This window comes from Bicyclus anynana, chromosome 8 (assembly GCF_947172395.1).
Source record: "Bicyclus anynana chromosome 8, ilBicAnyn1.1, whole genome shotgun sequence".
Taxonomy (NCBI): Eukaryota; Metazoa; Arthropoda; class Insecta; order Lepidoptera; family Nymphalidae; genus Bicyclus; species Bicyclus anynana.
Window position 1 is genome coordinate 14732634 of NC_069090.1, and position 14403 is coordinate 14747036.

The following is a 14403-nucleotide window of genomic DNA, read 5'->3' on the forward strand; positions in this document are numbered from 1 at the left end:
ATCACTTTGTAGGCGGTGCCAACACAGTGATGTACTAACTCAAGCCGTATAAATCATAAAGTTTTAGGATTTGCAGTCGGTTCTTTCTGGTGGTTCTTTCAGAAACTGCTTTAATTTATACGCCACTGACTTGGCACCGCCTCCGCGCTTATTTTTAGCGTTTTAGTTTATTTTTGTGATTTTGAGGTCGGTTGAATTTTTTTGTTAAAAAGATTTTAATTTTCTGTTTTTAGTGTGCATAGTGAACGAAAGCGCCACAGTACCTACACGCGAATTTCGTTAATTTCATTTTGACACAAAATTACTAAACCAATTTTCATGAAAATTAAATGGGACCAATCTGGAAGTATGCTCTTCCAAACAAAAAAATTAATTTCAAAACCGGCTAGGAAATGGTAACAAAACCTATCGTCAAATCGTATTGTCTTTCTACTAGCTGACGCCGCGCGATTTTACCCACGTGGTTCCCGTTCCCGTATGAATACGGGGATAATATATAGCTTATAGCCTGTCTCGATAAATGGGCTATCCAACACAGAAAGAATTTTTCAAATCGGACTAGTGGTTCCTGAGATTAGAGCGTTCAATCAAACAAACAAACTCTTCAGCTTTATAATTATAATATTAGTATAGATTAGATCTTCAACTTCCATCTGAGTTTGGCGAAAACAAAAGCTGAAAGCTATTATGATCTACAGATTACTATATCGAGAGATATTATCCGATTATTATCACCATTATCTAATAATATCATTATCTGACATTTCGAAAGTGCTTGTAAACTAAGCCTTATTGAAATAAATGATACTTGACTTTGACTTTGTTATTACGTCTAGCAAGTTATGTTTACAAAATAATTACCAATTATTAAACCAACGCTTAAGTATTTTTTTAGCACAAGGTATGACAAAACTGCACTATAGGTAGGGATTATTGTGATTTAAATACGAAATCAATATAACTTAAAACCGTAAAATTTCAGCTTACATATATATTGCATTATTTCTGTAGGTCTTGGTGTCAGCTATCAGCCTGTAGAGTATATCGTACTACTAACAGGACACCCTGTATTTTATTTGTAATAAATTATAGATGTCCAGTTATTTTAAAAAAAGACTACCTCCATTACCAATCCCCAAGTCCGTTTTCGTACTTTGACATGCGGAACACTAAAAGTGCTTGCGATAAAACTATTGTTACAAAATAGTTAGGTAGGTACTTAGAGCTCTAATCACGGGTTCTAACCAAAAACTAGAAAAACCCATGTATTAAAAACAGTGTTACCCATCAAAATGCTATCACATCGATGTATATCTTTTAGCTGAATATCATTGAAAATATCGATATGTATCTTATCATGATGTATCGATACATTTTTCAGATTGGACGTACGTATAGGTACATGCCTAGTGCACTCAACAAATATAATATTATCTCACCCTACCTATTTTGGTAAATAGTAAATTAAAATTACATTCATGATATAGTAGGCATATGACTACTTTATGGATCTCAAATTAGATGTATTTACAATTTTTCTCTATTTTGTTTAAATATGTTTATTTCATTAATCGAAAAAGGACCAATTTACATGGACTTCTAGCGGTTGGATTTAGCTAGGCTAGAAGCAGTTACTAGTCTAAAGTCTAACTAGACAGTTAGACAGAGAGAGAAAGACTTAGAGCCGGGTCACACGATGCGTTGCGGCGGCGATGTGACGCAGGAGCGGTGTCGCTGCGTTGTCTTACATAGAAAAATCCCAGTAATCCCCGGCCTTCAGCTGGGGATTACTGATATGGCCTCTGCCCGTGGCATCGGCTGGGCATTTTACCTAAGTACATAATACGCGCAGCCTCCGGCCACGCGCATTGCTGCGCCTGCAATTCTGGTAGGTCCTCCGGCCATGGCTACGGCTGGGCACCATACCTAAGTACAAATACGCGCAGCCTCCGGCCACGCGCATTGCTGCCCCTGCAATTGCGGTAGATCCTCCGGCCGTGGCTACGGCTGGGCACCATACCTAAGTACATAATAAGCGCAGCCTCCGGCCACGCGCATTGCTGCCCCTGCAATTCCGGTAGGTAACAGTTCCTACTTGGAATTTGTAACTTTGAAACTTGCTAGGTACATTCCAAAGCAACCACAGACTCCATAATTGGCTAACATACTTATCTTTGGTAGAAGCATGGGCTAACTTACTTTCTGCCTTCATAAAAATAAGGTACACCTGAATGTTAAAGGCCGGCCGCTCAAAGTTTGCGTTTCTGACAGGTCATGCTCATGAGCGAATGAAACAAACACATTTAGAGCGGGGCCACATGATGCGTTGCGGCGACGGTGCAGCACCGGAGCGATATCTGTGGCATGTCATACGATGCGCTCCGGCGCGGCATCGGACTTACAACCACCGAGACGAAGCGGGGAGGGGTGAATGCGTTGCGACGTTGGAGCGGCACCGCTCAGTTGTTTATGCGTCAAAACTTCATAAGAATTAACAGACTGTCCAACGCTGCTACGGCGCCGCTGAGCAATAACAACGTTGCGGTGCCGCACCGCTCGTGTGCCCGCTGATATGATGAAATCTTTGCGATGCGGCGCCGCAACGCATCGTGAGCCCCCTTAACCCGCTTTAATGTAATTGATTACATTGCCTCGTTATTTTGTCTCATCAGACATTATATTGAACGAACGAGGCATAGTAATTGAACATGTTTGTCCCATTCGCTCTCGACCCGTCAGAAACGCAATCTCTGAGCAGCCTGGCTTTATCTATAATCAGCTATTTCAATTACGCCCACCACAATGTCAGTATCAATATCTCAACGTTATCAGTTAACGAGTAATTAGTATCACTTTTTCAGCTAATCAACTGATATCAACAATGCTGGTGTGACTATGACTCGGCTATTAATTAACATTTATTTTAAAATTAAATATAAATATTAATTACGTTGTGGGATTTACGGGTATTTTGAAATTCGAATTGGAAAATTCACTGAAGTTTTATTACATTCGGATGAATGGTTTAGGAATGCAAAGAAATTATAATAAGTACAAGTAGAAGCTTTAGTTTTAATTTTATTACAATATTTTTTTCTTCTTCTTCCTTTTCTTCTTTTCCTTCATTTACATCTTTCTTGAGATTGTGGATCACGTTAGGATAAAAATCAACAATGAAGTTCGCTTATTTAACCAATATATTTGTACAAATTCTCATAAGGAAGGAAGGAACAGTGAATTATTAGTATTTTCCAGTCACGATGACGGAAAAAAGGATGAATTTGACCTTTTAACAAAACCCAAGAGGTCAGACCCGTATATTTATGAGATGTGACTAACAATTATAAACCTACTTGAAGTCCAGAATTTTAACAATAGGTACATGAAACAATCCTAAATATCCAATTGTTCAAAAAGCTTTCTTCATTTATTATTTTTTTCAATTATTTTATGTATGTCCACCAATGTTTTCTTTAACAATGAAACTTTCTAAATATAGGCTTTTACTTGACTAGTAAAAAAATAGGACGACATATCTTTTATTTTAATAAAAAAAACTACACATTACAAATAAATAAATTCGTAAACAAAAATAATTTACATTAATCGTAAATTCTTAACATTTAGTACTATAGAACTTTCAATCAAATCCTTGCAAACCAATGAAGACTGGGATGTTATAATTTTGCTCAAAATACAAGAATACCCTTCAAAAATTATGCTTGCAAGTTAAAATTAATAAAAATATCAATAAATTATGAACTAAACTATATTAAGAGCCTAATATTGCTTTAAAGATAACGTTACAAAAGAACATTTAACCTAAAAAATTGTATTTAATCGTGTCATATCCATATAGTTTGCTAAAATAATTATACATAATGTTTAGAAAAATGTTAATTGTAAAATGTTAACTGTTAAAATGTAGGCAATTTATATACAATCAATAAATTAAAAAAAAAAATTGTTTTTAGCTACTTACGTAATGTAACATTAATGTTTTTTGATTGATAGTTGTTTAACTACACTGTACACACAATATTGTTAGTTTTTCTTATTTTTGAGAGCTGTAAAACACACTTGATATTTGAACATCTGTCTATATTTGCATTATTCGAGGTCAAACGTTTTAGCAAAGTCCGTTTATGCTTCACTGTTATTATTTTCTGTCCAAGGCAGCACTTCTGGCAACTTAACCTTTTCAATCTTCAACCAGACATATTTATAAAATAATGTGGGCAATACTGCACCAATAATTGGCCCCAACCAGTATATCCAATGTCCATTCCAAGTATTGGTCCAAATAGCTGGCGCAAACGATCGCGCCGGATTCATACTGGCCCCAGTTAGAGGACCACCTGCCACCGACAGACCAGCCACAGTCAGGCCCAATTTCACTGGGTTGGATTCAACTTTCTCTGCATTAACAGGGTCCCATAAATTACAATTGATGAGCACTAAAGATGCTGTCAAAAGTATTTCAATACCGAAAGCTTGATATATATTATGGTTTATATGCGGCTGTGTTGTACAGACCCCACCGGACAAATCTATTGGTGACATTAGCATAAGAGCACCAAAACCGACGACAGCACCCAAGCATTGCACTACAAAATACGCCAAACCAACAGCCACAGATAAATTACCCCAAATAACAGCAGACAAAGTCACTGCAGGATTCATAAACGCACCAGATATGTGTCCAAATGTCTGGATGTTGATGAGAACGATCAACCCAAATCCGAGAGCACCGTACAGTGGTGGATTCTTCGGGAAACCATCTATTGGTATGCACCCCATACATCCAAGGAACAGCAATAAAAATGTTGATACAAATTCAGACAGGATCCCTCTCCAATTATCAGTCCACCAAGGACGGAATCCTTTGGAAACATTCGTCTTGTTCTCCTTAACGATCATTTCGTCTGCCGCAGATTCTAAATGAGTATCCACTGCCATTGTTAACGGTATAGTAACTCCGAGTGAGGATGCTATTGATCGAATGAATCACAACATTATAATCACTGAGTATATGAATTTGCGAAGTGGTCAACACGTCTTTCCTTATACGTGTGAAGTCAACGTGTTGTTCTGGCAATCTGGTGAAATCATTGATCGTTGTTTGATACAATCACGGCATTTTGTTAAATTTGTAAAGATAATATTGTGATAGGTACATAACGTTTATCAAAACGAACACGTCGTCTGGAAAACAAGCATTTTGATTAATGGGAAACAAATACCGCGGATTTGTATTGTTTTATTGCATTCAACTTTTAAGTAGACACTATTAGCTTATCGTATTTCACCTTGTTTTATGTGTGCTTGTTTTCTAAGTTTGCTTTCATATTTTGCTCTTCAGAATTTTTTACGCTTGGGTTTCTGAAATTATTAAAAAGTACTATCATAGTATTTGTGGTAATTACTAGTTAGGTAATTGAATAATTCAAAAATATGAATTCTTTTGATCTTAATTTATTGCAAAAAAATATGATTTACTGTTTATTAATTCAATAATGACATTAATCACTCCTTGTCTTGGTGGACCGAGGCAAATAAAGGTTTGTAAGGAATCATTGGACGCAAGTGCTTAAATGATATTATTTGGAAGTCTTTAAAAGAAGTAATGTGACGTCCATTAGCCGATATTGATGTAAATATTTACGATATTTCAAGATAAATTATTGTAAAATATCTAGACGACATTTACTATGCGTAATACATCTTTTTTTTTTACTATATAAAAATAAGTCGGGTTTTCCTTCCTGACGTTATAACTCCAGAACGCACGAACCGATTTCCATGGTTTTGCATTCGTTGGAAAGGTCTCGGGCTCCGTGATGTTTATAGCAAAGAAAATTTAAGAAAAATTTCAACGGGTAGGGGTAGGGTAGGATTAGGGTAGGGTAGGGGTAGGGTAGGGGTAGGGGTAGGGTAGGGGTAGGGTAGGGGTAGGGTAGGGTAGGGGTAGGGGTAGGGTAGAGTAGGGGTAGGGTAGGGTTAGGGTAGGGGTAAGGTAGGGGTAGGGTAGAGGTAGTTGAAAGTATACATCGAGTTTCACGCGGACGAAGTCGCGGGCGTCCGCTAGTTCTTTGATATAAAATATAATTCTAAAATTTCTACAGAGACGTGAGTAAACGCATAATGTCGAGTTCAATGACTTGCACAATCAGGATCCCAATTAATGTAACGAATATAAAACCACACATCACATGTTTCTTAAGAAATCCCTCAAGGCCTAATAAAATGACTCAAAATGCACTTTTTTCTTTTTTAACAAACAAACATTTAATTTTTAGTAGGAAGCAAATTAAAATTATTTTTACTAACAACTTAACTTTTAAGTATTAACATAGAAAACGTATATACAAGTATTAGACATTATGTACTTGCCTGAGTTTATTTAGGCTTAGAGATTATTGGTGGGTATCTACTTTTTATACCTATTTTATACATTAAATTACGTTTATAAAATAATACAAAAATATTCCTATAATTGTACTTTCTTTTATTAACTTAATTAAGTAAAGTAATAATAACAACCGGCTCTTTTATCTCTATAAAAACTGGATGTTTTTATAAAGGGAACAAGTCTAATTAAAGAGTAAGCTAATGGTAAAAAGGTCGGAATACAGAGCGTATTTAACCCTTAACTGGTATCGTAAAAATAACTAACGTAACTGGTTACGTGGTTACGTGGTAACGGTGGTAACGTGGTTTCGTGGGAGCAGAGCGACCCACACAAAACCATTCTTCTAGGATACAAATGTTCGCAATTTTATTTAAGTTTTATTTAATTAAAAACTATTAATAAAAGCATCGTTATCTGTCTGTTTGCTGTATGAAGACAAGACAAACCCATTGACATCAACTTGATTAGTGTTCTAAAGATAAATTTTTATTTAAAATTTTAATATATAACTAAAAAAAAAATTACCACGTTTCATTTACTTCTATCTAAATTAAGATTAAGATACGTAGTAGGAACAACCATAATATAGTGCAGGAAATAGTAGTCTGAGACGGATATGACGTCGCTCGATCTCGTGTTGGCTCGTGCCGACGCTGGGTGGTGCAAAATGTTTCCATCAAGAGTAGGGAGTTAGAGAGGGGTAGCGATCGCTTGGTGGGAACGACTTGCGATATAAGGCACTCGTCGTATAGCTGGCTTCAGTATGCTCGACGCTCGTGGCGTTAAAGCCGTCCACATTTATTGTTGTGTAATTCTTTATGGGTTAACTGGGATAGGCGGGGAGAGTGACTTGAGTGGAAAAGAGGAGTATTAGTTAACTGTCTAGGGATTCCTTAGCCCTACATACAACGATCACAAGTTCGTGACTCCACTCTGCCATTCTAGGATCTTATAATCATAACAACATACGACATAATTTTATGTAAAATCATGCATTTTTACATTCAATGTGATATTTCTTCTAAAGTATAACCATAAACACACAATAATAAAGATTATCTGTAATTTGGTTTGAAAACCCATACAAATCTTCACACAAATCGATGACGTCGTTTTTTCGTCCTATCTAATATGGAGCGTTTTTAGCGATCCGTGGCACCGTCAAAAATATGACACTTTAAATCCCTGTAGCTCCGAAAGTACTGGTCGCAGATAACCTGAAAAAACTTCTACAAAATTACTTTACTATTAGCATACTTTTATTTTATATACAATTTTAAAAACTGCCATCATCCCGGTTGTCCTAATTCTAATCTCTCAGATTTACTCTCAGTTCATTAATTCTAGCCACACCTACATAATATACATAAAAGTACCTTCAACTAACAACGTCTAGGATAAAATACCTTGAAAAAGAATACATCGAGAAGAGAAGAGTCGCGTTTCGCATCTAGTTCAATATGCAATTAAGTATATCAACACTTCGTTGAATTAATTTTATCTACAGCGCCCTTTAATTAAAACGAAAGCGTCTTCGCCGTGAATTAGCGAACGTAATGAGATAAATTGATTACGCTGAAAGGTATCATTTATCAAATTACCATTCTGTACAATATTAGTCAAGGTGGTGTTTTTGAAAAATTTAAAGTTGTTTTTGTTACTGTAGTCAACCGTCAGTAATAGAAATATTACTGAAACTTAAAGTTGGTATATTTTTATTCAAAACGAATGCATTTAAGCCGCCAACCCACATTGGTGTTTAAAAGTAGCTTAAAAAATTAACGTTTGTATTAAAATTTTATGATGTTGTTACACTTAACTAAGTTTAATGTTTGAGGTTATCAAAACTATTTTCTTCTTTTTTATTCTTTAAAAATTTTTAAACATCATTGTAAAAAATAGCCGATATAAAGTGTCAATTTTATAGTAATGCTAAAATCAGAATAAGTGAGATTTCATGAACAAAAGCCGTATAATAATCGGCCAATTAGTTTAAAAGCTATGATGTCACGGACCAACGACAATTTATACTTTATACATGTTATGTGCCTACAAAATCACAGCTAAAAGTGATCCGAATTTTGCTACTCCTACTGAGCACATAAGTGACATCATATATTTTTTATTATAAAAAATATATAATGTCAGAATAACTTAGATATACAAATATACTTAGATATATATATCTAAGTATATTACTGAGCACATAAGTGCACAATTTTGTGTTTACTGAATTATATATTTTTATACATATACATTATATATTTTTTATATAATAAAAAAATAATGTCAGTATAAATATACTTAGATATATATATCTAAGTTTATTTATTTTTAACTTCCTGAACACACAACTCGACATTATAGACAATATTTAGTTATTATTTGTTTATATAACTTTCGTTGCTATGCGAATAAATGAAATTAAGAAAATTAGCCACCTTCCTGCACCTCAGTATCGACGTGTTAGTAACATATCTAATAGTATTAATTCTTTGCCACAGACTGACTGACATACAGGTAGACAACAACAACAACCCTCTATTTTCCTTCGGGCTATAATAAAGATTCGCTGACGAATTACCAACCTCGTAGACTTTCTCGACGATTAAACATAATGAGATTTAAAAAGTTCAACGCTCAGGCCGCAATTACAGGGACTCTTAAATTCGTATTTGAATAAACTACATCAGATCTGCAAATCTGCAGAATTATAACTTTATTAGCTAAAGTTTGATTAGAAAGTCATGCATAATATTAAAATTATTGACGTTATCTTTTTCTCGATTATAGATATCCATTGGTAGAAATTAAGGATTTCCGGGACTTCTATGTTAAAGAGACTTGGTTTGTCGACCATGAACTTGTTTTAAAAACGCGTTTATTTGGTTTTTGTTTGCAGACCTAAAGCTTTTTGCGATCTGCTGCTAAGTTTTAGCATAGTAAAAATATAATACCTACACAATTTTATTATTTAAGCATTTTTTATACATTTTTTTAAATTATGCTTTTAGAATACAAAATATTAAACAAACTTTATAAATATAATAGACCACCAGTTGCGAGGCTTCTTTTCTTAGTCGTCATACTTAAAAAATCCAATACACCGTGCGTTTGTCACTGCGGCACAGTCGCAACTGTCTTCACCCCACGATCACCCCACGTTCGAGGTGCGTAGGTATAGCTCGCGTTTCGACCTCTAGTATGAAGTCCAACTACTGGTTTTACTGTGGTTTTAGTCTAAATACGTACATAGTTTTAGAAAAACTTTTTAAAAAACTGAAATTTAAATTCAAATATTGATGCGACAAAATCCTACTTAAGTAGGTTTATAAAATGTAGTTTATAAAATGTATCTTATTTATAACTGTATTTTGCTTATTACGTAAGTAACGATTTGCGTATTAATTGGATTAAATAATTAATATCTGATACTTACGTCAATAAAAATTTTGTGTGTCCATATCAATTTTATAAATATTAAATACGAAATATTTTCCTTAGGTGCTGGAATGGCGACCCCGCAATAGAAAGCGCAGTGTTGGTCGACCCCTTACCAGGTAGACTGACGACATAAAGCGAGTTGAAGGGATCGCGGGATGCAAGCGGCTAAGGATCGTGATGTTTATATTCTACAGTGGACGTCCATCGGCTAATATAATGGGGATGAAATTTTTCGAGAAGGAGTAACTTGAACTAATCTTGAACTCAAAAGGTCCCCAGTAAAGAAATCGAACTCAACACCGATAGGTCAAGGATTCGATTCCCGCCCGATGTTCTATTGTCGTGCTTTTGGAGATAAACAGGGATATTTTTTAATTGGAGGTAAACAGGGATATTTGTCATATTTAAAAAATATCATTTTCATCATCATCATTATCAATACTGCTGAGCTCGAGTATCCTCACAGAATGAGAGGGGTTAGGCAAAATAGTCCACCACAATCAAATCAAATCAAATCAAAAATCATTTATTTCAAGTAGGCTCAGTTTACAAGCACTTTTGACACGTCAGTTGACTATTTGTAAAGATTCTACCACCGGTTCGGAAGGCAGGTTCTGCTGAGAAGATACCGGCAAGAAACTCAACAGTTGCTCTTTTGAAAAAGTCATACAGTATTATAATTTACAATTAATAACAATTACTGTTTACATTTTTTATAGTTTTACTTTCTGTGTGAAGGTGGAAGCTGATCCAACGACCTCCAAGCATCTTTATCATTAAGGAACTCATCAATGTTGTAGTACCCTCGACTAAGTAGATGTTTTTTAACACATTGCTTAAAGCTATGCATTGGCAGGTCCATCACAGTCTTGGGGATCTTATTATAGAAGAGTACACCCAAACCTACAAAAGATTTTTTTACTCTTTGGAGACGATATGCAGAAATAACTAACTTATGCCCGTGTCTAGTAAGACGTGGGTTTAAATCTCCTTTTCGTTTGTACAAATTAATATTTTGTCTTACATACACTATACTGTTATATATATATTGACAGGCTACTGTTAGTATACCTATTTCTTTAAACTTTTGACGAAGGAACTCGCGTGATTTTAATTGATATATTGCTCGAATTGCTCTTTTTTGAAGAACAAATATAGATTGTATATCGGCAGCCATGCCCCACAATAAAATACCGTAAGACATTACGCTGTGAAAGTACGCAAAATAAACAAGCCTAGCTGTATCAACATCAGTAAACTGTCTTATTTTTCTCACGGCAAATGCCGCTGAGCTAAGTTTACCAGACAGTTTTTCTATATGAGCACCCCACTGAAGTTTACAATCCAAGGTCACTCCCAGGAAAACTGTGGAACTCTCCATTTCCAGTGTTTCACCATCGATCATTATAGACTTATCTAATTTTTTAACATTTGGCAATGAAAACTCAATACATTTAGTTTTCTTGGCATTCAAAAGTAGATTATTTGCAGTGAACCAATGCGACACATGCGATATGGCACGGTTTACGTCGTCAGAGTTATCTTTATTTCTGTCGGACTTAAAAATTAAGGATGTGTCATCAGCAAACAGTACAATCTCACATATGCCGCTGACATGGTATGGTAAATCGTTTATGTACACTAAAAATAGAAAAGGACCCAGAATTGAACCCTGTGGGACGCCCATTATGGTAGTGGACGCTGGCCCAATGCAGTTTGGCAGATTTAAGACAAGCAGAGAATTAAGAAAATTTTCAGGTATGCAGTTTTCCTCACGATGTTTTTCCTTCACCGTTTGATATACGCGATATTTAGTTTCTTAAAATGCACATAACTGAAAAGTTGGAGGTGCATGCCCCGGACCGGATTCAAACCTACAGTCCTACACCCTCCGGAATCGGAGGCAGTTGTCATATCCACTGGGCTATCACGTCTCTCAAGAGTCTCTCAAAAAGGTATTATGGCAAGTATAGAAAATATAAAAGAAACAACTTTTGTTCAACCCCTTTTGAGGGAAAAAGGAAATCCTTTATTATTGGCTCTTGCTAATGAGCATCCCCTTTATTTTGCTGATTGATGGGGTTTCAAATTTATGACGCGGCTTAAATTGGAGCCAATTTTCGGTTGAGGACGACCGTCGTTACCAAATTGGGGCAACATCGATATTTCATGCTTATTTATTGCGCTATTGTTTTAACTTACACTGTGTTCTAGAGGCTAGTTTGTTGGAACATAGATTTGAGGTCTAAGGTTCAAAATTTTCATTTAAGGAATTCAAAGCACTAGCTAATAATCTACGATAATTCTCAATATAGACGGAGCTAGAATACAATAAGGAACATAAGCTAACTTATCCTAATAACTATACAAATTATGCCCACGTGGAATGTCTGCATTTCAGTGCTGGACAGCCAGGCTGATCCTTTGCGCAAAAAATGAGCCAGCCCTTTTGTAACCAGTCGAGGCAACTAGCCGCGGTTAAATGATTTGGAGAATTTTTTTGGCACTGCGATTCCATGGGTCAACAAATATGTAACTCTCAGTCAGAGAGGTGCCACTTACCGGTTTTAGCTTTTTCTGCTGCCGGTCTTGATTCTTTCACACGGAGTTTCATACTTTAATTCTCTATTGGAAATTATTTTATTCGCTGACAAAGAAGTAAATAGACAGAAAGAATCCATTCATCCATTCCCTCAACAAAATACCTATGGCTTTGTGTGAACTGTATAAAGACTCTAAAAAAGGCGATTTGATATTTGGTGACATGATGCTATCCGTTATTCAAGCACAATGAAGCAAAGAATTTTAATAATAAGATTCTTATGCAATGTAAAAGGTAATTCTATATAATCTGTAATTTAATGTAATTTACAACAGCATGCCAATAAGTTGTCTAATTACTTATCTGTGTATGTTTTACTTCCATTTTACACTACGAAATTAAATAAATATACAAAGTGCACCCGAATTTTAGCACACACCACAACATAAGATTGGCCAAATTCGGTCAAAGTCAAAATCTAAGTCAAAGTTAAAGTTTACTTATTTCAATAGGCTTAGTTTACAAGCACTTTTGAAACGTCAGGTAATAATATTATTAGATAATGGTAATAATAATTGATCGAAAACTCGAAAATAAAGTAACGAGAGGTCCAAACGCACCTGTGTCTGAGAAGAGCCCACAACAAACTCAGCCAGGATTTATTTTTTGTTTATCATCGAAATTATTTTCACGGGACTAAGTACTTATGTCATTTAGGTTGTTAGTTTTTATGTTATTACGACTGGTTTCTATACTCCTTCATGTTAGCCTGGAAGAGATCACTGCGACTATTCCTTTACTATTCATTATTTCGTCTCTAGCACTGCATTTTATCCTTAGTTTTAAGGTATTGTATATTAAAAAAAAATACTATTGCATTTAACTACATTGTGCGTAGATAAAAAAATATTGCGACAGTCCTACTTACTATCATACTAATATTATAAACGCAAAAGTTTGTATGGATGTTTATTTGGATGTTTGTTACTCTTTAACGCCGCAACTACTGAGCCGATTTGGCTGAAATTTGAAATGAAGATACCCTGGATTAACACATTGTCCCAGAAACATTCATGGTTCCCGTGAGATTTGTAAAAAACTGAATTCCATGCGGTCGAAGTCGCTGGCGTCCGCTAGTTTAATAAAACCGTTTACCTACACACGCGGGCGGATTAAAAGATAACAGCAGGTATGACATTAATAAATTTCACAAATCTCCGCCAATACAATGTGTAAGCTCGCCTCCTTGGTGAAAATCCGCCGATCGATCAACTTCAGTGTTACGGTTAATAACCGTTGTCTAATTAATCATGATAACTGAGCCGAGCTCGTAAACCCACGTTATTATTATATTAACTGCATCAGGTCCGAAGTTAGTTTATGTGGCTTCGGAACACGATTTCCCAGGTTCGAGTCCTGAAACATCACATACCATATACTCCAGGGTAGTCCCATTTTTTTCATGTCAGGATTTGACGAAGGCATCATGGAGAAATCGATAGGGACTTTTGAAAATAGTAGAGATGACTAGTGCGTTTATTAATTTGTGTAAGTATGTTACTCGAAGACGCCTACACCGATTTCGATAATTCTTATTTTGTTTAAAATGGTATGCTTTTTAGGTAGCATCAGTTCATATTAGCTACATTTTGATGGGCCTATAGATACCTGTCGGCGTCGTACAATAGCTTTAACCAATAATAAGCTAAAATGTATCCCATTTCAGTATTACATTACGTCTTGCACATCGAATAGGTAGGTAAAGACAATTTCAAATATTTTTAATGTTATGTCATTTATTTGGTTACAAATATTGTTTGTCATTAAATTACCTATTAAAGATAATTGTTTTGATTTTAATCAATATAGATCCTAATCATTAGGTAAATTAATAATAATTAAGTATTATGCATAAGTATAACATAACATTATCATTGAAATTCCTGAATTATTTCGATTTGCTACTAATGCACGTGATAAAGACTAATTAAAAGCATTGTTAATG

At 35.2% G+C, this 14403-nt stretch overlaps 1 protein-coding gene across 1 annotated transcript; it reads right to left on the bottom strand.

Moving 5' to 3' along the window:
- Window positions 1-3529: 3529 nt before the first annotated feature.
- On the bottom strand, window positions 3530-5083 carry LOC112048925 (aquaporin-like). The gene has a single exon (XM_024086633.2). It carries the CDS (start codon window positions 4957-4959, stop codon window positions 4144-4146), a length of 816 nt encoding a protein of 271 aa, XP_023942401.2. The 5' UTR covers window positions 4960-5083; the 3' UTR covers window positions 3530-4143.
- Window positions 5084-14403: the final 9320 nt, after the last annotated feature.

Coding starts and splice junctions, on each gene's coding strand:
- LOC112048925 (XM_024086633.2), bottom strand. CDS start 4,959: ATGGCAGTGGATACTCATTTAGAATCTGCGGCAGACGAAATGATCGTT.